This window comes from Phycomyces blakesleeanus (assembly GCF_001638985.1).
Source record: "Phycomyces blakesleeanus NRRL 1555(-) unplaced genomic scaffold PHYBLscaffold_3, whole genome shotgun sequence".
Classification (NCBI taxonomy): domain Eukaryota; kingdom Fungi; phylum Mucoromycota; class Mucoromycetes; order Mucorales; family Phycomycetaceae; genus Phycomyces; species Phycomyces blakesleeanus.
Genome location: NW_017265136.1, coordinates 250,111 through 273,523, shown reverse-complemented (window position 1 = coordinate 273,523; position 23,413 = coordinate 250,111). Strand labels below are relative to the sequence as shown.

The following is a 23,413-nucleotide window of genomic DNA, read 5'->3' as shown; positions in this document are numbered from 1 at the left end:
GACATATTGAAGATATGTAATACAAAAACTCTAGTTTTTGGATAGTATTACTACTAGATTTCTATATAAAACTTCTTGGTGTACCAGCATATTTAATCCCTAGCACAGAAGCATATTTATCTAAGAAATAAAAAGCAGATCAATTTTCATATGTTAGCCCCACCTTCAAATAAGGAAATTATCAAAAATTCGGTTATGTGGAAAGCGTGTCAAATGAATTATTCTTGATAGACTTGATGATATTTAGTGTTTGTAATATATTCAGCTCACTACATGAAACCCCACTATTTCAGCAGTAGAAATGACCTTTTCAAAGATTCTTGAATAGTAAAGTGAAATGCTAACGATAATAATAAGGAGTAAAGCTTGATATAGACAACAGATCCACGATCTGTAAAGAGTTGTACAATAAACTCACACCACACCAAAATAACCCAATTTATTTTATTATCTCCACCCAAAAAAAAAAGAATAATAAGCAGTGATTTTAATAAAATATATATGTAAATATGTATACCTATTTTCTTAATAAAAGAATAATTATTAGTGTATTGAATCTCATTAATAATAATTAAAGTGGCTATTGAGACATTTGACCTATAATTTTTATATATATATATTTGAATATATTTATAATATTTTTGATTCTTGAGTTTATTAAAGTCACTCTTTAACAAGTTAAACGTTTATATTAGAATGTATATAGCGCACATGTATATACATTTTATTGAGTGAACTTATTACACAGTTATACACATATATACTTATGTATATGTATATGGATGAAATCGAAATTATACAAGGATTAACTACAGTCTAGTTTTGTATGGCTCTTGTATTATTATTATTATTTTTTGCCTTTAACTGTGGCTTCAATACAGCCTATGAGCGGTTAATTAAAATAAACACATGGAAACTAAAGAAAGAAATATGTATATACACAAGCAGTAAAAAGATCATTTTTTTTAAAAAGAAAGAAAAATGAATGCTTCCATACTAATGTGTAAGTAAATAAATAAATCAATACTAACCAAGTTAATCAGAAAAGGAGCTTGATTTTAAAATAATAAAATAAAGGTGCGCGGTGTGAATGCACACTGGGCAAAGTTTGTTTACAGCCCTTTTAAGATAAAAGCAGAAGCATGTCACAGGTAAAGTAGACCAACAATCAATGATACGACTGCAGTTTTATAAACACACAAACAACCTCTAAAATAATAGCGTTTACTATAATATTAATATTAATAATAATAATAAAAAGGTTCCCGAATGTCAAAAATATGGTAAATAATACTCTATGCACAAGATCGCTTGTAATAAGTCATCATCATTACTATTACAGCATGTGCGATTCAAGATTGCCTTGGAAAAAACAATTACCAAGAGTCTAAATGTACTGAGGCGCTCAAGGCACTTGAGGTCTGTTGCCAGCAACTATTAGATAATGGCGGTTCAAGTGCCTGCTGTCCCAAGCGCAAATACAGCAAGGAAGCAAGAGAAGGAAATAAGAAAAGTACACAAAACTGATTGGACAATAATAAATATTTTGAGCCCATATTTATGCCTAAAATAAAATCAAAAGTTAGATAAGATTTATGTTCAAGAAGAAGAAGAAAGTATAAGCATAAGCATAAGCATAAGCATAAGCGCGCGCGTGTGTATGTGTTATGTGTCCATTTTTATATTATTGCCTAATCCATGCTGTAAATATATCTACGATGTAATAGCAAATATATGATTTTTTAACCCAATGATATTTCGAAATCATTTATTATGACCATTTTATTGGATAGAATTTTTCTTAGTCGCAATATAATATTTTAAATCACTCAAATTTATTAAATCCGTAGTAATAATATTATAATTTTTTTTTTTCCTCCCTATCAAATTTTAAAATTGTAAAAAAAAAAAAAAAAAAAGTTCAGTTGGAAATTTAATGAGGAATACATACACACACACAATATATATATATATTCCCTCTTTGTTCCCCTCTTTTTTCCTTCCCTCTTGTTCTCTTGTTCTTCTTATCCTTATTGCCATTCAAGAGCAAACAACATAATGTCGGGAGACAAAACTAACAACTTCCCAAAGTGCTTTCAACATCCATTTCCAACCGAACTTTTACTCAACATCTTTGTCAATCTCAATGGCACAACATTAGCTCAATGTACCTTGGTCTGTCGACAATGGCGTGCAGTAATTCAACATTATGACGATCTGATCTGGAGAATATGCTCACGTCGGGACTATAAAGAAATTGACTCGAATCGCTTTTGGTCGTTGTGTTTTCCCGATCCACACATCTCAAACTCTATCGGTATCCCATCGCCTAGAGATAGACTACAAAATAACGCCCGTGCTTTAAAACGAACATGGCAAGACATGTATCGTATAACCAAGAATTGGGATACTGGTTACTGTCTAGGTTATTTTCCCGAAATAAAAGCACAGCCTCTGCCAGGACAATGGATATCTGGGGTGGTGGGTTATCCCAGAGAAGCTTCATGTTTTAGTCTACTCAATGTAGCCAAGACAGGCTCATTGGTTCGCTCAAATCCTGTTTATCGGAATCCTACCGGCCCACCACATAGTCTGATAATGACTGATCCAGATACATGTCAGACCACTTATCTTCAATCTATTAATGAAGCCGTCTCGCCTAGTTTAGCTGTAGAGGGCCGACGGCACATCATCCTGTGTCATTTTACTCAGCCCTCTTCCAAGTGGATAGTAACCGGGGGTCTTGATGGCTCGGTAGCCCTCTGGGACTCAGATACAAAAAAACTGGCCTGTATGTGGCATGGTCACCGAGGACGTGTGTTGTGTGTAAGCATGAATGATAAGAGTAAGTTCCATGTCATCCTTCTTTGGTCTAAATGAATAATCTTGGACTGGCTATAGTAATAATAATAACAATTAATGTTGGATTTATTTTTAGTGGCTGTCAGTGGTGGAACCGATAGTAATATTTGTGTTTGGGACCTCGAAAACCATTCAATCGAGGGTTCTCCCACAGAAACAAACTACACTCACACAACACCACGAGGCCACATTGATATATCATCATATATATCCAGTCATGGCGAGTGGTACCAGGGTGTGGGCGACATAGCTGTGAACACTCATTTAGTGGCGTGTGCACCAGAATCATCTGGTCCCCTTTTAGTATTCTCGCTCTTGACAGGTGCTCTAGTCTACGAGCTTCAGACAAACATAGACGGACCCCGGCAATGGCCATTTTCTGGAGCACTTGGGGTCATAAACATATGCTTGACCCCATTCTTTTTACTCACAAAAGGAAAAGTACTTAAGAACGACACATCTGTACCCATATATCCCAAACAACCAACAACATTCGGTCAAGCCTCATCGATCCAAACTATCAACCATGAGATCCCTGCTGGTCGAATGACACCCTATCAACTTTATCGCTATTACCAATCACAACAATCACAACAATCGGACGATCAGACTATGGACAGCTTGGATTGCATAAATGTATGGTGTCTTCGGACCGGTAAAATGGCCTATCGACTCGTGCCTACATTTGAAACACCCGATATAAAATACACGATTACCGACATTCGACTCTGTCCTGACTTTTCAAGGACATTAGTTTGTCTAGAGGTAAGAGACAATTCTAGACCATCTCCAGAAAGACATCAAACCGAGGAACGACTGTACTGCTGGGACTTTTCATGCCAGAACATTTCGATGGATCAGGCGAACATTTCAAAACAAGAATTGACAGCTGTGCAGATCAATGCTCCAACTCATCTGTCAGAGCCACACCAAAAGATAGGAAAATCATGGATGTACTACATGTGATGTTCTCTATTCTGTACATACTATTGAGTTTATCGTGCTGTTTTAAGAAAGTGTATATCTCACTTCTTTTCTCATCTGTATATTACCCCTCTTTATTCTTCTTCTTCTTCTTATTTTTTTATTGCTTTAATTTGTATATTATTTTCTTTTATTCTTTTATTCATAACATAGATCCGCACGTACTTTGTATAATCATAAATCTATCAGCCGATCAATTAATCAATTAACCAGTCAACTAATCAATCAAAGAAGTGAAAGCGTTAACTAATATGATAAAGTACTTGGAGTTTTATGAAATGTACAAAATTGCAACTGACTCTTTGGTTTATCTTTAATGCTTTGTAACAATGTCACAAAAAAGAAACCTCTTGTGCTATTCCTCCAGCAGTTTCATACATACATATGTATATATATATATGTGTGTGCCCAGTTTTTATAATTTAGGATCTCTCTCTCTTTGATTCAAATTCAGTATCACTGCAGCCTTTGAAAGAATACACTATCCAAACATAGTTCTTTTCTTGTTGAGATCTGAAAGGCGTAGATACAAACAAACATGCACTTGAAAAAGAAAAGAAAAAGAAACAACCCCCTCACTCCTTCTCTTATGCAACTGCTTTGTAAACCCATTTGAAAATATGTTGATTTTAAAATCTTGATTGTCCCTGCTTCATGTTTATTACTGATGAATCTTCTATTCAAAGGAGGTCATGTATTAATGATTCTTTTTTTTAAAAAGAAAAAATGCAAGCAAGCAAGCAAATACCAGCTATATATATATGAATATGTATTATTTTGATAAATCACATAAACAATTATCCTTTTCTTTTTTTTTTTCTCTTTTTGTGGGGAATTTCCCAGCATGTTTGTTCTAACACCAGAAGATTTTATAATGGTTGGATTTTAACCATCCTAAATTCAACATAAAGAGGTTCATAAGGTAATAATTTTATTTATTTTTTGGATAGTTATGTGATTTTATTTATTTATGCGTGATATTATTAAAAGGGGGTAATAGGTTAGTTTAAAGAATATTGTCCAAGAAGAAGTGTATAAAAATACTTTCACTATGCCTAGTGAAATAAATAGAAGATAATAGAATACTATAGTAATGAGAGCACCTTTTTTTTTCTCTTTAAAAGTAAAATAAAAGGGAGGCTATTAGGAATGCGCAGCAAGTGTACTATGAACTTCTCCAGACTTTGTCACATCCAGAGTCTGAACAACATTCTCTCGTTTGGCGTGTTTCTCACCAGATGCCCGTCTGTGTGTAGCCTCGTGTAGACCGTGCCTCCAGACACTCAAGAGAGTCATGGCGGTAACTACCGATTTAAGTGACTTTTGACTGCTGATTCCACGGCGTACATTGGGAACAAGGTTTGTGGTGGTTCGTGGTCCGGCCACTTGATCGTTTGTGATCCATGGGTGGAGCAGTGCTTCATCTGCTGTGATACGCTTACTTGGCTCAAATGTGAGAAGCTTGTTAATAAGGTCCTTTGCTAGATTATAAAGTAAGTGTGTTCATAATATTTTCTTCTTTGAGGAGGTGGTTTATAGTTTGAATCTTTGAGCTGACCTGGATCGGAAATATCAGACCAGTAGTCTTCATCAAATTCATATTTCCCTGCAATGATAGACTCAAATAGAGATGCTTGATCTAGAATGATTTTTATGCAAAAAAAAAACAAAAAGCAAAATCAAAAATACAATTATTGATTAGTACTTATGTTAGTACTACCACTATTTAGTCAACTGTAGCATCTTACCATCACCCCAGAAAGGTGTGTAGCCACTTAATAAAGTGAACTAGAGTTCCAAGACAGGTTAGACTCCAAGGGGATGATACAGTCTTGTAGACTATACAACAGGGAAGCAAGCCTTACTGTAATTACGCCTACACTCCACAAATCAACTGGTTTTCCATAGCCAGTCTGAAGAAGGACTTCAGGAGCAACATATCCAGGTGTACCACAGGCAGTTGTTAATACGTCGTCGTGATTCTTAAGTATTTTTGAAAGACCAAAGTCTGTGATCATTAGACTGGCATTCTCATCGGTTGTCTGGAACAAAAGCTGTTCTTGGCAGTGTTAATAAAATTATTGATTCATCACCACCGACCCCTTCAATCTCCTGCATCTGTACTTGCATTTTCGGGCTTCATATCTCTGTGTACAATCTACAGTTTACTTAGTATACACAAAAAGAAAACCGGCACTCAAAAGTCTTTAGAGTTATTTACTTACATCGCACTTGTGTAGGTAAGAAAGTCCTTCGAGCATCTGTCTGATCAGATTTGCAGCATCCTTTTCGGTATAATTTCCTTTTTTCAGCAATTGTTGGAATAACTCACCGCCGCCAGCCAGATCAGTTACAATGTAAACTGCATCTTTTGATTCATACAGGCCGTGCATTGATACAATATGAGGATGACGGACTTGCTTGAGGATATCTAATATACGCCACCTTGAGCTTCTTCTTGACTTTTTTTTTTGTTTCTTTTTGTTTGTTTTTTTTTAAAAATAATAATAATATTTAAAGAATCGCCAAAAGCGATAATTTTAATGGGCTTACCGAGCTCACTGTCAAGCATATGTTCTTTGCCTGATAAAATAGAAATGTGATAGTAGTACGATTAGCTTAAATGACTCTTGTGGTATCCTGTCGACTCAGCTCCGCGTAGTATCTGATCAAATGTCAAAAAAAGAAAAAAAAAGAATGATAATAACCTGCGATTGCCTTTTTAAGGATGATCTTGAGGGCAAAGGCTTGATGTGTTGTTCTGTGTATACACTCTTTAACAACTGCAAAAGAGCCAACGCCAAGGGTCTTTCGAGTTACTTTGTAGACGCGTTCGAGTTCAGCTGGATATGTAGGCTCTTCGTCTTTTTCGTGAGTCTTTTTGAAAAGTGTGATAATTCGCTTCATCAGAGGGGCCTTGCTCATTGTAGAGTATGATAAAAAAAAATGTAAGGAAGAAAGAGCAGAGCAAGAAAGGAAAAAAGAATATCAGAGGCAGAACAAACACTTTGTAAACTTGCCCTTTCGTAGGAGGCAGACATTTCACGTGATTAGACTTGCAGGAAAAGAAAAACCTTGATTGGCATCTCCAAACTAAATGACATCTCATGATGCACAACGGTTACAGGTTTATTCTTGGCAAGCACAGATGGTTTAACAGCCACACACTTGTTATGAAACCATTCTTGTGTATTGCGGAGTGTACTGTACACACGCACACATATATATAACTCTATTGGAAATTGAAACCTTAAAAGAATGCTGTTATTAAGTACTGGAAGCACAGTAAGCTTACCTACTCCATCAATCATATCCAGACTAAAGGATTATCAAAGCTCTGACCTTGCTACACAAGGATACAAAGAAAAAGAAGGTTGCAAGTAACCCTTGAATAATTAGGTAAAAAAAAATATTGAATAGAACTTCTATTGAGAAGATGTGGAACATTCAGAACAGAATCTCACACTGGAATATACTTCTTTTTGTTCCATGACAGTTTCTGGGAAGCTCAAGACAATTGCACTTTCTATCAAGAACGTTCGTAGGAAAATATTGCTTCTGTATAAAGCTACTCCGTAGATACCTAATAAAAGAATAACTGAGGGAATTTTCCATTATTGGACTCTTCACCCGCTCGAGAAGTTGAGTAACTCTAGATACTTCTTTTTTAGGAGATATTCTTTGATGGAAGACAAGCGATCCAAGTTCATTCTGGGGCATAGTATTCTAATAAGAAGATTCTTTGGTTAGCCCTGTAGCTATCTTTTAGAAATGATATTCGTATATACTCATCTTTCTAGACCAAATGGTTGTAGATCAAACCAACCAAAAATATCCTTTTTTATAAGCTGCGGCTTTTGATTACTCTAAATCCGTAACTGTACACCCTGAGATCTTTCCTTAAAATATCATAATTATTGTTACTCTCCAATTGCACTTATCCTGGTAATGGGTTACAGTGATCGATTGTTTCTGTAGACTTTTTCTTCTTCTTCTATAGTAAAAGTATTTAAGACCTAATAATTGGTTTGAATATGTTGAAATAAATTCCTCTAGAAAGAAAAAACATAATAAGACAGTACTTTAGTATTTTCTTTAGATAATAATAATAGAGTAATTTGCGTAGATAGCACTTGAACTTTTCATTCATATTTACATAAGCAAGTATGGTAGGTGTAAAAATAGTTGATTCCTCTAAAAGTTGAAAAAACATGAATTATGTACCATTTCCTACATTAACATCGTACAAACACAATAAGTCTAAAGCCGCTTTGTTAAAAGTCCTGCATATGTTTGGCCCGGTAGCCTACCCCAGGTTAAATTACGCCAAAAAAAAAACGATTATCAATTGTTAACTCAGGACAGCCTTTCACTCCAAAGCCGTCATAGATTCTTAGTACTGGGAGTGAACAAAAGTCAAATACCTACTCTTTACACCTTTTATCTATCTATTAAGCTTATCCACACAACAAACAAAGCCGAGGTGTATTAGTGCGTGTATTACCTTAGCTAAAGAGGACTCGATTTATAAAGGCAGATAATATCAATTAGTCAAACACAAATATTTTAGTCTGTCGCGATAATGACCATCTATAAACCATATATTATCAAACGGACGTTCACGGATACTCGACCATACGCATATTCCAATAGTTGACTTAATCCCAATGAGTTAATATTGATATCGATATTAATTAAATATACTTTAAAATGAACAAAGATTTAAATGTAACATGGACGTGTATTACCTGCTTTATTTGTCAAATTCATGGATTAGATAATTAATCCTCAAAAAATAATAAAAATGCGATTTATCTGCATTTACATCTACACTAAGCAGACTATTCTTGAATAGATTATATCACTGTCTGAGGCGCTAGCTTGTAGGTCTAATGCCCAGAATTTGGCATTATTATACTCTCAATATATAAGATTGTTTATAAAGTTAGCTTTATTAATTATGAATTGGATAATAATCATATACTTTATCATGCATTATATACTAGCCTATTAACATTATCAAAAGCCACCTTTAGTATAATTAAATATACATAAAAAAAGGTTTACTGAGTCTCTTGTAAGCAAACAAACAAACAAACAAACAAACAAACAGGCACAGCTATGCTATGCTATGCTATGCTATGATATGCCTAACACAAACAGCAATTTAACATTAAATAAAGACAAAAACAAATAACACCTTAGCTCCGGACCTACAACTAACTTAATTCTATCAAGATTCTAACAAAATCTCAAGTATAATAGGATGCTACTTGCACCAAAAGAGTTTCTGTGCATTAGACTTATATTAATTAACTAAAATACTAGCGATAATTATCCAAAGAAAAGACTACAGTATGCAAACTTTGTAAATTAGTCGAGATATTTGGCGGCAATTACTCCTATTATATATATAAAGAAAGTATTATTATTTCATGTCTACAATAATATAGTGTGAACATAATATTTATTTGCTTTGATACTAACGGTTACATCTGTATCCCTACCATATGATCTCATAGATTCCTCCAATGTGCTCCACTCTTGTTGGTATTCTCCAACCCTTTTACCTTCAACAGTGTCTTCTCATTATCACCTTTTTTCAAATTTTCTCTGTTTTTAAGAGCTCTCGTCTATGTCAACAAGTTTCTTATAAACTGCTACAGAACCCTGTAGTATTTAACAGCTAAGAGCACATTTTGTACCACATGACCTTGCCTTACTTCTAAAGTAGACATTTACAAAGTCAGTGCTTTCTTTCTATCTGGATTTCCACTTCCAAGACATAATACACTTACTTCAGTGATCCGAGGTATATTATTTATACGATTATTTCTTTTCTCTCTCTCTAAACCGCTATTTTATTTAGGAGATCCTCTAATTCACTACCTCTTAATTAGTGGCCGTGTAAAGATATATTACGATTCTGTACCTCAATACCTTTCCCGTAGCTCTTATACTCAACAAATTTACATACCCCAATATAATCAACAAACTTATCAGTAATCTTGGAACTAATGCTGAATGCAGAAACCTCCATTTTCAAGCCTCTGTATTCCATTTAATATCATTCTGATAATTATCATTACAGCTCGTATAATGAGACTGCTCCAACTCCTCTCTCTTTGTGATCTAACTTACTGTTGCACAAGTCCCGATTATCCACAATTCTCTCTAATGTCTTTCCAATAGAGGGTCTTTTGATATATGTCCCTGTACACCACCACCACAGCCACAGAAAATTATATAACATATATTGTATCGATTTCTTTCTTCGGTTTTTGCCTGTTACTCTTTCTTTTTCTTTTCTTCCAGCTTTATTGAATCTTCTGATTGCTGCCTTTGTAGTCATAAGAATCAAACTGATAGACGTTTTCTCGGGAGAAGGTTTGGATACCCGAACTTCCGATTAACCAGCAACCTTTTGTCCATATTTTGTGTTCTTTATGTTTGTTTGTTTGTTTGTTTTTACGCTCTTTACGATCTCGACCTCCCACAATTTGGTCCAAACCTTGATTAATATAATATATTTGATGTAATCTTTGCTATATTTAGGAACTTTTGATGGAGAGTGATATTTGACAATGAACTGTTACAATCTTCTTTGCTATTGTTTTTTTTTCTGTCCATCTAAGCTTGTTACAGTATTTTGTATTATTTTCTATGCTGTAAACAGCACTTGTCTCTAAATTTTACTTGCAAGTTTATATATCTTTTTATAAACATTCATCCCTGATTTATACAAAGTACGGCCTGATTTGAGAAAATCGATATAAATGGTCTTATTTAAAAATAAATAAATAAATAAATAAATAAAAAACAGGTTAAAGCCACTGTGTAGATAAAGCAATATCTATATACTATTTATACTTATGGGCGCTGCCTTTGCATTTAATGCATATTTCTTGGATTTGAACAAAAATAGACTATCTCGGTTTAGACAAAGGTCTATATCAAGAAAGGCATTATATATTCCTAAACAATTGTGTTTTTTGTTTCTGTGTATGTGTATAGACTATATATTTTGTTCTTGTTGATATATATAAAGATAGTGAAGAGTAATGATATAAACAAGAGTCTAAGGAACACGTAAATATATTATTAGTAAGAAACTCTTGTTCTTTTTTGCGTTGTATTAGAGAGGGTATTCGCTTATCAAACTCAAATCGAATTTCCACAAGTCCACGCCCTATACTATATCAAACTTTGACTGTAATATATCGGGCTAATGAACCGGGATAGAAGTGCGTTGGCGGTTCGGGGTGGAAATGGGTTTCAATTAACCGGATTAGAACAAGGCAATGAACCGAGCTATTAGTTTGCGTCTTTTTTTTATTTATTTTTGTTGAACTTGGCTCACACTACAGTCAACTACCATAGAGGTACTCAATAGGATTCTACGAAATATACCAATTTAAACTGTTTGAAGAGCATGAAATCGCTAAAGATAAGACATCGTTTGTGGAATCGAAATCCTGTTGCTATCTTGAGCTTCAGACATATACTTGACTTATTAAAGCATCGTGGTACTATCTCTGTTATATACATTGTGTTATTTAAATTGTAAGTACTATAGGGCCAGCAAAAGATGCTCTGGGGGTCGTACTGTGAAGCAAAGATCGAAAAGAGGGCAAATAAGATAAACATTTTGGGTTGTTACCGCTAGGAGGATCCCAAGATACATTCAATAAGCTATTGCATTATCTGTATAATTTAGTGAATCCTTTTATTATTATTATTTCTGTACTGGGTTGAAGAGGTGAGAAATGGTGCTTTGTATTGACTGCAAAAAACATGGTGGGGTAAAAATGGAATATTTTAAGTGTGGTTTTTACTTTTGAACTACAACAATAGCAAAACAGAATAGAGAGAAATTGAAATTGAAACACATGTAGACATAAAAAAAGGGGGGAAGTAATTCCTAATAAAAAAATCAACCTTAAAACAACCCTTAAATCCCGGAAAATTTGCAACAATCTCACTAAAATCGGCTTTTTTTTTCTATAGTGTATCGTGTATAGTGTAGTGTAATCCCTTACTGATATAAATTTGGAATACGTCCCTTGATTCAGTTTTGAATGGTGCTAAGCTATTTGGCCAATTCCCCTCTGTATATACAATACTATCAAGTTTTCAAGTATTCTGTGGGATCAATAATAAACCGAATGAGATATTGGGCATCATAATGTTCTTTATTTATTCAAAAATCCATCAATACCATATCAAAACTTTAAAAAACAAACAAACAAAAATAATCTCTCTCTTTTTTTTTTGGTCTGGTAACTACCGTGATCTATTTTACGCTGCAAGAAAGATATAAGGAGAACTAGAGTAAAGGGGTTTCTTCTTCTTCTTCTTATTTTCTTTTAGACTTCATGAAAGTTAATAGCAAGGGCTCCAGGCTTCTCATAATCATCATACTGCTGGTATTTTTTACTCTGTAATAGAAAAGGTTAGACATATGATTCTTATGCAGGTGAATATATTTTGACTTACCAATGCTCTTCTCTTTCTCAATGTCATTTTACCCTGGATGAGGTTGTAGTATGCCTTTTCACCGTCTCCATCATCTCTAAAGGTGATGATCAAATGCTTCTGTTCTGAAGAGTTATCATGTTGGTATTCGTAGTCACGTACAAATTCATATGAAGCAGGCTAAAGCAATATCAATGTTCCCAAGGTTAATTTCAGTAAAGTTTCATTTTTTTTTAAAAAATAATAAAAAAAACTCCAAGACTTTATACTTGGTTTGATATGCTAATCTCAAATATGTAGTATATATATATGCGTATATATGTTCGCGTGGCATTACCTCATCACCCATGGGTTTGCCTTGTCGTTTCTGTCGTTTAAGTCTTTCAGTTGCCTCGCCATCGGGCAGAAACCAGATGAGATAGCGATCATCTGGATCGTGAGGATTGGTGATAGGTTGCAGTACACCGCGATCGGTTGCATCCTCTTCAGAGGGGCGTTTTTGACCAACCAGTGAACTGGGGTTCTTTGCAGCCTGTTTACGTTTGACAAGTCTTTCGTCGTCAGCAGGGTCGACATTGAATTGGGCAATACTGTAGTCGGTGTGCTGGCAGATGGGATCAGGTAGGATAGGAATAATACGCTTGGCACGTTTTTTGGTAATAGGATGTTGGAGGGTCTCGGGCTGTGGTCCAAACGTCTTTAGGATACCTGCAATCTGGCCTTCGTGGGTTGCATATTCTTTGGAGCGATCGGTAGCTGCCAATCCCGACATTGCAAATCGATGCTCCATAGGTTCTGTTCGGACTACGGTTGTACGTGTCTCGGCTGCAATGTACTCTGATCTGCGCAACCAAGTTACGTTGGATTTGAAATGACTCTTTGCTTTAGCAGCCTGTTCATCTACAGGCTGAGTCATGAGGACTTTGTCTTCTTCCCCGATTTCTTCGACCAATCGCATGACTACCAAAGGAAAATAATAGTACCGTGATAAATTTGTGAGCGACCAAAGACAATGAGGATTGGGTCAATTGGTAATAGGAATTATAATAATAAGAATGATAACCGACCATCATCGGGATTGGCTTCCATTGCATCCAAATAATCAATCAAGGTCTTATCGAATGAACGTGTGGAGTTTTGGTCAATTGCGAGTGAGTATGGTGTGGTTTCGATGAGAGTTGAGGTTTTGTAAGGAATGTGTCGGTCTACGAGAGATGGAATATCGAGTAGTTTTGGTGGGAATGGTAGTGGTGGAAGAGTATTACGATAACGTACGCGACATATGAAGTCGCTTCGGAACTTGCTATTCCAATCCTAGTTGTGTGAGTTGACTTTTTTTTTTATATTTATAGATGTATATAGCCAATTAACAAGTAATAGTCTATCCAAGTGATAGGCAGTTAGTACACACCTTTTGGACGCCATGATTTGTAATATTTATCTATCTATATAAATATAAAAAGGAAACAAGAAATAAATGAAGAAAGCAAGAAGGAGTTTCTTTTTTTTTTTGGAAAACTTCATTTGGTATATACTTCTCTCATAATTCAAAGTCACGTCTTGCTGAGATGATCGACCAGGAAAAATATAGTCAAGCATTGGATAGTCCAATAGCGTGTAAGCTTGTCCAACCCACCTTTGAGTTTAACAATGTCATCATCTATCAAAGGCGATCCCCGTCGACCTGACAAGATTGTCCCATTCCACCAGCCCCCTAAGAATGAGGAAGAGGCTGACTTTACAAGCAACATTGCCATGTTCACTGGTATGTTATATTTTATATTTAATTTATCACGCTCATTGTTCTCTAAACTCAATTTGATATCATCATCATTATCATCATCATCTTCTTCATCATCATTGTATTAAGCCATGGGTGGTATTCTTATGAGGGTAAGCTTTTATTTATTATTATTATTTTTAATAAGTGGTAATTATAAACGTATATATTAATTTGTGGTATTTTTCTTTGGTTTTGATAGAATCAATTCAAGGCTATTCCCTGGATTGCTTCTTATTTCGGCTTGTCTGCTTTCTTGAACAAGAGAAACTCATTAAAATCAGGCGATGGACTTGCTGATAGTGGCTCATTGTAAGTATTATGTATTTCAATAAGGAGTGTATATGTTGACAGATGAGATTTTGTAATTCTTTTTAGGGTCGCATTCGTATCCTTGTTTACCTATTATCTTAATGTCTACATGTTAAATCGAAACACTATCCAAGCATTGGAAAGCAACCCAGACAATATTTCTGCTTGAAAAGAAAAGAAGAAAAATTAAGAAGAGTAATATACCGGGGTTCAAGTGGATAATTTTTTGTTGTAATGTGAATGGTTCGAGCGTGAGTACTGACTGTGGCTACGATGAATATGATGGCGTCTTTTACAACCAATACAGCAGCGATTGCAGCAATACCACATAGAAATAAAGACGATCAAAGTAATGACAATAAAATAAGACATTAATGCAAAGAAGTGGCGGTGGCTGTAGTTTGTAGTAAATAATAAGAACTTATTTCCTCCTGGGAAAGTTGTACACATACGAGACACAAATTCTGTTTTAGTTTTTTAGTTTAGTTCTTTTTTTTTAGTTTTTGGTTTTAGTCTGATACACAGACGGGACCCCTCTCCTTCCCCAGGCCATTTCCAACTTTAAAGAAATAGCAATTAAATGGGTTAAATGATCTTGTTTCCTGACAAGAACACAACGTAATACCAATAAGAATATGAATATGAATAAGAATATGAATAAGAATAGGAATAATAAAGGGAATAATAGTAAAGATAGGTGATATAGTGATAATTATGGCTCTAAGATTCCCTCACATACTCATCGGCCTTCTTGTTCTTCGTAAAATGTCTTGAGATATTCTTCTGCTTCAAAATATTCAGCCTTTACTTGTGGTAAAAGAGGTATGATCCGACTAAGTGCATCCTTTACTGTCAGGACATTTTCACCGTCTTTGCAGTTTCCGATATTCTGGATTTTTTCACATGTAGCTTTGACCTTTCTTAAGCCGATTGCAGCCGAACTTCCTTTCAGAAAATGACCAAGCCGGGACAATTCACGCAGGTTTTTCGCTTCCCTTTTTTATATTTATAAATATATATATATGCGTGTGTGTGTATGTGTGTGTGTGTGTGTAGGATTGATCTTTATACTTACAGTGCGATATCCATATCTTCAAACGTGGTTTCAGCTTGTTTGAAATAATCAAGGACAATACTATGAGAGAATTCATGGTCGTCTTCGTCGTCCATGTCCAATAACTGATCAAAAGTGTTCATGTCAATCAACTCATCGGCATTCAGTACTCGGTTATCGGCCTCTTCTGACTCAGCAACTGGAGTGACCACAGGTTTAACTAGAGGATCCTTTTCAGAGAAAGATTTCGTGTGCTTATTGATAAAACACAGGTATTGTTATTTTTGAGGTCTCTTAATAAGAGAATAATATATGTGCATATTTGTCTGCTTTGTATTTGTAATATGATATGGGATATTCCTATGTGTGGATATAATGGCTTCTTACTTCCTCACTGATGACTGTGACTTGTTTGGCTTGCATTTCAAGAGTTGAGAGAGGGGAAAAATAGAATAAAAAGGGAAAAAATAAAATAAGATAAAATAAAGAAATAAAATAAAAAATCGAGATTTATTAGAGTGTACGCCCATGTGCCTGTATTCTACTCCTCCCCACACAAGCACACAAACTTACGCACAACTCTCTCTCGCTTAGCCCTTTCTCCCCTATAACTTTTGCCCTACCAAAAGTTGTATGACGCATCGAAACATCGGTCTCTGAATCACAAGATCATAAATACAGCACAAGCCCTTTGACATCACAGAAAGGTCTTTTTGAATCGATAGTAATACAACCCGTGTTCTGGCCCCCTCCTCTTTCTATATTCTTTTCTCTGCCTTTCTCTCTCTTTAAAATATGTGTCAGCTGTAAGAAATTGAAAGCTAAATAAAAAAAAATAAAAAAACAAAAAAAAAGTGTACAAAAGGGCCTTAGTGGCATGATATCTCAAGAGTCTCGAATCATAATTACATTTACAACAATAATGATAATCATATTACTAATAAGGACTTGTAGTAAATAGATAAAAAAAAAAAAAAATAGAGGGCATTCTTTTTTTTTGAATATATAATGAATATCAAAAACTTTCGCCACTGGTATGAGCTCAGAGATCGATCGGGATCACAAGCTTTCTTCCTTATGCACTCCACTTGGTTTCCTTTCATTTATAATCATCGATTATTTTCTGGTGCTTTATAAATTACACAGTCATGTCTTTTATTATTTTATTTTATATAAACCACTCACAATAGGGTGTTTCAGCAGTTTTAGATGTTTGATTGTTCTGATTTCGTGAATTAAATATATAAGCCAATAATAATCAACCTATAAAAAATCAACTGAGTGCCCTAAGTATTACATAAAATTTATATTTTTTTCTTAAAAAAATAAGCCCGCGATTTCTCCATTTTTCAACTATTCAAACAACTATTCAAACAACTAAAAATTTTGATAGTTGTTTGGAGATAAAATTTATCTATTTTTCAGATTAACGAGAGCCAATGATTTTTCAATATTAAACCCCCGAACCAAAAACAATCAAACAACTAAAACTGCTGAAACACCCTAATATACACTTTTTCCGGTATAATTTGTCGCTAAATTTGGGTTGGGTGTTGTTGTGTGCGAATAAAATGTCGCTGATTTAGAACTAAAATGTCGTTGAGTTTGAACTAAATGTCGCTGGCCCAGAAATAATTTGTCGGTTGCCAAGAAAAAATTGTCGCTGGAAAAAAGAATGTGTCGTATGAATTGTGTGCCGCTAATATTAGGGGGACGACATTTTCAGGATGGGACACTACCTTTTTGATAGGAAACGTTGTTTTGGTTTTACCGGACCACAAATTGTGACTTGCTGTTTGGTATCAGATAATTATATCTTGTCCGTAAGGATTCATAAATACAGGATTTCCACTCCAAAAGTTATATTTTTTTTTCAAACTATATATTTTGCAAAATCAAAACTTTCATTTTGTGCTCCGACTATATATAAAAAAAAATCAATTTATTTCTTGGCTATTTGTACATTGGGGGAAGAAGCTAATGCTATGATCAACCTAGCCTTGGCAGTTTTCCATAGCGATATGGCGGGAGCACTCAGCAATATACTCCAAGAATTGACCACATACCAACCCGGGCTTTCTCTTGACCAGTGTTTTGAGTTTGGAGAAGCACTCTTCAATCGGGTTTAGGAAAGGAGAGTATGGGGGGGAGAAAGTGTAGGTGGTGTCGTGAATTAGCAAACAATTCAGTGACAAGGTGGGATCTATGGATCGAGGCATTATTCATAATGAAGTTGTGAGGGGCAGCATTACTGTGGTCGAGCGAATCCATAATCGTCTTTACAAATTCAACGAAAATTGGTCCTGTCGTGCCACCAGGGGTCAACTTCGCCTGCACACTCTCAACACCTTGGTAAGAAATACCGGCAAGAATTGAGATGTTTAGTCCCCTTTTCGACTTTGTCTTCACAATGCTGGCCTCGCCTTTCTTGGACCACCCTTGTCCTCTGATCAGGTTTGCATTAAAGCCTGCTTCGTCCACAAAAATGCAATTGGTTTTATACGATAAACCATTCGTGTGCATACTGTCTACGTATACTTTTCTCAGCTCAATAGTCTTCGGGTCGTTTCTTTTTTCCTCGACCGGCTTGGTTCTCTTCAATGTGAACCCGATGTTGTTGATAATGTGCTTATGTAAGCCACTGATGCTCAAGTTCTGCTCTTGAAGCTCTGGAAATTTTCTAAACAGTTCCTCTCTCATTTGACCAAGAGTCAAGGTGCAGCATTCGTCCAAGAGGTCTTGAATGAACTTCGAATGCTCATCGGTTATCTTAAGACTTTCCGCGCGCGAGCCGCCTCGCTTCTTGGGCTCTACAGTAGCATCCCTCTCGAACTTGGTGATGATGTTGTTAATCGACACCCATGAGACACCAAATGCCCTGGCTGCTTCGGCTCGGGTCATGGACTCTTCTATATAACATTTCTCCACAATCATGTTCTTGATGTGGATCGGAAGAACCTTTTGTGGTCCATTTCTCTTTCTTCTCTTAACGATAGCGATTTGATTGGGGTTCATGTTGGAGGATTTGAGTATAGAAAAAGATAATAGATAAAGACAGTTCTCAAAACCATATTACAAACTTAGCATTATATACTTTTCTTATAACAATATATTGACATTGCATGTTTTCTTATATTGTTTTTAATAAACAGTGTAGACATTCTTTAAATACTTTATCGCACATATTAGCATTATTCATGCTCTTTATTAATTTGCTTTAAATTTCTTTCTATCCGCATTAATTAATTTATTTTTTTCATATATAGTCGGAGTACAAAATAAAAGTTTTGATTTTGCAAAATATATAGTTTGAAAAAAAAATATAACTTTTGGAGTGGAAATCCTGTATCATAATAATACTTTAATATAAGGCAGGATAATAGCTTTGGCTAAGTGTAAAAGCATTCCCTTAAATATATAAGCATATACTTAAAGCCGTATACTACCTGCAATTTATTAACGGATATATCGAGAATAATAAAATAGTTACTTAACATTCTACTTCAAGACATAATATCATAACAAGAAATGTCGTGCCCTTCTCTTATGACATATTTCAAGTACACTCGAGTTGGTTTGCTCTATCTAGTTACAGGTGCAAACTACTGCATCTTTGAAATTACTAGTGTCATACCACTGTAACTTTCAACTGGTGAGACAGGAAGAGGTTTTTGGGCAAAAACAAAATACTCCTCTCTATAGAAAAAACGGATATTCTTATTGATAGGATTCATATTGGTATAATTTCTAGAAAGTATTTATTAACACCATAATTTTTAATTGCTAATCTACAATGAGCAAAGTAGTCTTTTTGCTATCTCTGAGACTTTTTTTTCAATACAATTAATCAATAGCTTTTATGAGATGAGTATACAATAGAAAAGAAGGTTTTATATTTAAATGAATTAGGAATTTTAGGACACATCGTTTTGTTCGAAAGGATTGGAGAAAAGACATCGGACTTCGGACGAGTAGTCACAAAAAATTAGTCCGGCAAAAAAAAGGTAGTGCCCCATCCTGAAAATGTCGTCCCCGTAAGATTGCTGCTTTTTTACCCAATTAAAACTGTGAATGAATCAGAATATATATATATATGAGAACCAATTGAGAGAATGCTTTTGTTTAAATGACCAATACTATCAATGTGCATACTGGAATAAAGTTTATATTATCCAATTAAAAGTAGCAGTATAACGAAAGTATTTTATGGGTGACAATACAAAGATTCTTTTTTTCCATCTATACCAATAAGAAAGCTCTTTTTTATTTTCTTTCTACCAATGGAACGAGAAGAATAATACATAAATTTAAATATCGGGATATGAATAAAACCTAACATCCATCAGTCAACGGAGATCTAATTATATTTCCAAAAATAGGGGTGGTCTTTTTGCTGGTTTTACCAAAACTGCTACCCAAAAGACCACCTAAAAGACCACCAAAAAGACCACCAAAAAGACCACTTTTTTCCCGTGGTGTGGTGTTTTTCATCAATAAGGATGCCATTGACGAAGCAAGAAGAATACCAGAAACCATAGTAATAGACGATACGTACAAGACGACTAGTCACCAAATGACATATGTCAACATTGTTGGTACCAGCAATGTAAGTGGAACCCCCGTACGACTTTGAAGACTTTCCCAATTTCTGGAGCTTGGGTGGATCACGAAATGATAGACAACTATCTATGGGTACTTTGCTGTCTGCGCGGTTCTGTCTGGCCAGATGTTGATGATAGCAGCAGCAGCAAAAAAAACAACCACAACAACACAACCACCGCAACACCTCTACTTCCAAGTGTGTTTATCACTGACAATGAGAAAGCATTGAGGAATGCAATTACCAATGCTTTCCCTGAGTGTAAACAGCTGTTGTGCTATAAGCAAATTAAGAATAATTTCAAGAAGCAGCTATTGCCAATGATGAAGGAAGACGAGGATGGAGACAAGAGAGGCTTCTTGGATAAGTTAGCCGGTCATCTTGACCAAATTGTGTTGAAGTGCACCATTTCCGAAGAAGAGAAAAAAGAGATTGATGCATATCTCAGGTTTGCAAAAGACAATTGTAAAGATCAAGGAAAAAGTGCGAAAGCTTTTCTTGAGAGGTATGCAAAGCGCTGCTATATTTGCTGGAAACAGTTTGTTAACAATAAATAATGACATTATTTTTTATATATGTTATCAGAAAAATGCATGACAAAGAGAACTGGGTAAACACCTATGTTTTTAAACATCCTCACTTTGGAAATCGCACTTCCAACCGTGCAGAAAGTGCACATGCTTCTCTGAAGCATGCCCTTGGAACTTCTTCCGGTAAACTGAAGACAGTTACCATGAAAATTGTCAAGTGTTATGAAGCGTTGGTACGTCTATGCTTTATTATCTTAAATATCAATTGATTAAACTTTATAATAACAATAGTTAATTGAAATGTTTTTGTAAATTTTACAGGTCGATGATTGAAAGCGCAGATTGACAACGGAGTGTCTCGGAGAGAGCACTACCGTTGTGTTTGATAAAATCAATTCTTCCAGGCTGAATGATATTTGCCACAAAATTTGTCGTTTTGCAATGGACCACATCAAACTTGAACTTGCCAAATCAATTATACCTGAAAAACTCACAAAAGAGTGCGAATGTCTTATTAACTACAACTATCTCTTGCCCTGCTACCATCAACTTGCGCAGTATAAAAAAATCTCAATTTCTTGCATTCCCAGACGATAGAGAATAAACTACTTAGAAGGAGAAGGTAATGTATATATCTATACATATATGTTATTAAACTATTTTCTCTTTTTATATATAATTATGTACAGACCACTCAATTATTCACAACGCACTACCTGTACCTAAAAACATCACTAAAATCACCACAATAACACCCCAACTCGCATATAAGCTTGAACGGGTTACTCAAATACTTATCAACGCCCAAAGCAAACAATAGCAAATACATTTCAAAGAATGCATCGGCAAAATAATAGAACTAGACTCCAAGCAGAAACTTGAGAACCTTAATGGTCCAACAGTAGTGGAAGCCATCAAAGGTAGACCTAAAAATACAAAAAGAAAAATGATTGCTCTAGAGCACTGTCTTGAAGCAGAAAAAGAAGAAACAACAAAAAAAACTAAAACTGAAAAAAAAAACAAAAAAAGTAAGTCTTTATTATAACATATTGTTCAGATTTAACTCATTCGACTTTTTTCGATTTTCTAGACATGAATTATCTTTAGAAAAACAACAAAAAGCATTAAAAAATATTATTTACCTAGGTTCACCATGTGACCATACACTTCTGACTAATCTTACAATCGCCCCACACCAAATATCTCAGATATTCTCTCCGGAAGCAGATGGCAATTGTGGCTATAGAGCAATAGCAATGGAAGTATATCAAAACCAGGAGCGATGACCTGAAGTCAAAGACAAAATGTTAGAAAACTATTTAAAATATCAATACACTCATTACGGAGGAAGAATGGAGCACGGCCATATGCCTGCATCCACAAACCCATTAATCATCAGTCTACAAGACAAACACTTGCCCCTCCCTCAACAACATTGGTTTGGTACAATTGACCATCCACAAATCGTAGCAAATACATATAACAGAACCATAGCCGTATATTGGAATACTCCAAGAGAAACTGGCGACTGTCTCTTTGTACCATTCACCACCACACCAGACAAATTCGAACCCATTATACTTATTCTAGACATCAACGATTTTCTCCTTGCAAAACGCAAACCAACCAGAAACTTCAATTGGCCGCAAATAAACCCATTTCACAAAGCCATAGTAAAAAAACATAACCTAGAGGACTTTTCCATTCTGTATTAACTACCAAGATATGGATTTCATAATGGAATTCCATTCAATAATATTAATATATATCTTATTCTGTAGATCTTTTTATTTTATTTTTCTTTTTTATTCCATTTCCTTGTTTTTATATTTATCTCTTTATCTCTTATCAAGTTTTATTATTATTATTCATATTATTATTTATTTATTTATTTATCTTTATTTTCAATGCTTTTTTATTTTATTTTTGAAATATTAAACATATATCAAAAGTCTGAATGCCTCAAAAAAATGAACATTTGCCTAAATACGTGAAGTAAGTTTAGTAACATATTTCCAGGCTGTCCAGGCTACCAAGACTGTTCAGGCTGTCCAGACTGTCCCGCCAATATGACATTTGCCCAAACACATGACTAGGTGACGTAATACACTTTCAGGCTGTCCTTCCAGGCTGTCCGTAAGCTTACCCAAAAAAAAACTTAATTACACTCCTTATCTTCTGTGTAAATGTAATTACAAGCCACAATACAAGAAAGTGAACTTGAAATTTCAAACTTGCTTTCAATTTTTTTTTACCTTTTTCGTTCGATTCACCATGGGCAAGATCTCAACATGTAAATGAGATTATTCTTAATTGATCACATCAAAGCTCATCATTCAATAATAGTCAAAGCGGATCCCGAGAATGTCTCCAAACATGCACGCTCTGGAAAAATCGGAAAGAAACAGAAAGAGCCAACTGGCGGTAAGAGAACATAATAAAATTTTTATGCACAACAACCAACACAAAAAAGAACGAAAGAAGAAAAAGAAAGAGAAAGAGAATCTTATTTATGCATACAAATCAGCCAAGGCACGTATTGCCGAGGAGTTGAAGCTACTCCAAGCACGAGGAAAAGCCATCTCTCTCACCTCTAAAACTGTCCACAAAGTCAAGAAGACTCCTATCAAGAAGATGGCCAGTGTGAAGAAACAAAAGAAGATGGCAAGAGCCATGATGGTTGCTGACAAGGAAGAAATCAGAATAGAAAAGGCAGCTGAGAAGGCGGAAAAGCGAAAGGTACGAAAGCAGGTCTGGGAGAATATCGAATAAAGCACATCATCACATAACATCGCATCACATACATTACATTACAC

General features: G+C 35.1%; 10 protein-coding genes across 10 annotated transcripts; 5 read left to right on the top strand and 5 right to left on the bottom strand.

Moving 5' to 3' along the window:
• The first annotated feature begins 2,044 nt into the window (after nt 1-2,044).
• On the top strand, nt 2,045-4,045 carry PHYBLDRAFT_179490 (hypothetical protein). The gene is made up of 2 exons (XM_018438152.1): nt 2,045-2,845; nt 2,939-4,045. Exons 1-2 carry the CDS (start codon nt 2,059-2,061, stop codon nt 3,826-3,828), a joined length of 1,677 nt encoding a protein of 558 aa, XP_018296276.1. The 5' UTR covers nt 2,045-2,058; the 3' UTR covers nt 3,829-4,045.
• Nucleotides 4,046-4,756: 711 nt separating this feature from the next.
• Nucleotides 4,757-6,816, bottom strand: PHYBLDRAFT_121833 (hypothetical protein). The gene is made up of 8 exons (XM_018428833.1): nt 6,555-6,816; nt 6,400-6,429; nt 6,072-6,277; nt 5,975-6,004; nt 5,712-5,900; nt 5,595-5,634; nt 5,405-5,485; nt 4,757-5,327 (listed from the first exon to the last, which is right to left on the bottom strand). The coding sequence occupies exons 1-8, from the start codon at nt 6,769-6,771 to the stop codon at nt 4,990-4,992; spliced, it is 1,131 nt and encodes a 376-aa protein (XP_018296275.1). The 5' UTR covers nt 6,772-6,816; the 3' UTR covers nt 4,757-4,989.
• A 2,649-nt stretch (nt 6,817-9,465) lies between these two features.
• Nucleotides 9,466-10,198, bottom strand: PHYBLDRAFT_163351 (hypothetical protein; the record flags this gene model as incomplete). The annotated part of the gene is made up of 3 exons (XM_018434777.1): nt 9,466-9,516; nt 9,779-9,894; nt 9,988-10,198. 3 exons carry the CDS (start codon nt 10,196-10,198, stop codon nt 9,466-9,468), a joined length of 378 nt encoding a protein of 125 aa, XP_018296274.1.
• A 1,823-nt stretch (nt 10,199-12,021) lies between these two features.
• PHYBLDRAFT_185140 (hypothetical protein) lies at nt 12,022-13,279 on the bottom strand (the record flags this gene model as incomplete). Its single annotated transcript, XM_018439038.1, has 3 exons — nt 12,022-12,284; nt 12,343-12,501; nt 12,659-13,279. The coding sequence occupies 3 exons, from the start codon at nt 13,277-13,279 to the stop codon at nt 12,213-12,215; spliced, it is 852 nt and encodes a 283-aa protein (XP_018296273.1). The 3' UTR covers nt 12,022-12,212.
• Nucleotides 13,280-13,970: 691 nt separating this feature from the next.
• Nucleotides 13,971-14,791, top strand: PHYBLDRAFT_80160 (hypothetical protein; the record flags this gene model as incomplete). Its single annotated transcript, XM_018443561.1, has 4 exons — nt 13,971-14,086; nt 14,192-14,214; nt 14,304-14,413; nt 14,480-14,791. Coding segments are annotated over 4 exons (352 nt in total), but the record flags the coding sequence as incomplete, so codon positions are not given.
• A 361-nt stretch (nt 14,792-15,152) lies between these two features.
• Hpt_2 (histidine Phosphotransfer protein) lies at nt 15,153-15,583 on the bottom strand (the record flags this gene model as incomplete). Its single annotated transcript, XM_018428005.1, has 2 exons — nt 15,153-15,408; nt 15,489-15,583. 2 exons carry the CDS (start codon nt 15,581-15,583, stop codon nt 15,153-15,155), a joined length of 351 nt encoding a protein of 116 aa, XP_018296271.1.
• Nucleotides 15,584-18,067: 2,484 nt separating this feature from the next.
• On the bottom strand, nt 18,068-18,482 carry PHYBLDRAFT_71724 (Homeodomain-like DNA binding domain-containing transcription factor; the record flags this gene model as incomplete). Its single annotated transcript, XM_018442531.1, has 1 exon — nt 18,068-18,482. A coding segment is annotated over one exon (415 nt), but the record flags the coding sequence as incomplete, so codon positions are not given.
• A 1,558-nt stretch (nt 18,483-20,040) lies between these two features.
• On the top strand, nt 20,041-21,194 carry PHYBLDRAFT_140330 (hypothetical protein; the record flags this gene model as incomplete). The annotated part of the gene is made up of 4 exons (XM_018430385.1): nt 20,041-20,073; nt 20,103-20,572; nt 20,653-20,830; nt 20,934-21,194. The coding sequence occupies 4 exons, from the start codon at nt 20,041-20,043 to the stop codon at nt 21,192-21,194; spliced, it is 942 nt and encodes a 313-aa protein (XP_018296269.1).
• A 707-nt stretch (nt 21,195-21,901) lies between these two features.
• On the top strand, nt 21,902-22,670 carry PHYBLDRAFT_140329 (hypothetical protein; the record flags this gene model as incomplete). Its single annotated transcript, XM_018430384.1, has 2 exons — nt 21,902-22,270; nt 22,617-22,670. The coding sequence occupies 2 exons, from the start codon at nt 21,902-21,904 to the stop codon at nt 22,668-22,670; spliced, it is 423 nt and encodes a 140-aa protein (XP_018296268.1).
• Nucleotides 22,671-22,871: 201 nt separating this feature from the next.
• On the top strand, nt 22,872-23,369 carry PHYBLDRAFT_140328 (hypothetical protein; the record flags this gene model as incomplete). The annotated part of the gene is made up of 3 exons (XM_018430383.1): nt 22,872-22,890; nt 22,944-23,021; nt 23,125-23,369. 3 exons carry the CDS (start codon nt 22,872-22,874, stop codon nt 23,367-23,369), a joined length of 342 nt encoding a protein of 113 aa, XP_018296267.1.
• Between the last annotated feature and the right edge of the window lie 44 nt (nt 23,370-23,413).

Excerpts from the sequence above, each read along its gene's own strand:
- PHYBLDRAFT_121833 (XM_018428833.1), bottom strand. The coding sequence starts at position 6,771 with ATGAGCAAGGCCCCTCTGATGAAGCGAATTATCACACTTTTCAAAAAG. Across the intron at positions 6,430-6,554 it reads CCTTAAAAAGGCAATCGCAG|GCAAAGAACATATGCTTGAC; the intron begins GTTATTATCATT and ends CTATTTTATCAG. Across the intron at positions 5,328-5,404 it reads GTCTGATATTTCCGATCCAG|CAAAGGACCTTATTAACAAG; the intron begins GTCAGCTCAAAG and ends TTTATAATCTAG.
- PHYBLDRAFT_179490 (XM_018438152.1), top strand. The coding sequence starts at position 2,059 with ATGTCGGGAGACAAAACTAACAACTTCCCAAAGTGCTTTCAACATCCA. Across the intron at positions 2,846-2,938 it reads TGTAAGCATGAATGATAAGA|TGGCTGTCAGTGGTGGAACC; the intron begins GTAAGTTCCATG and ends ATTTATTTTTAG.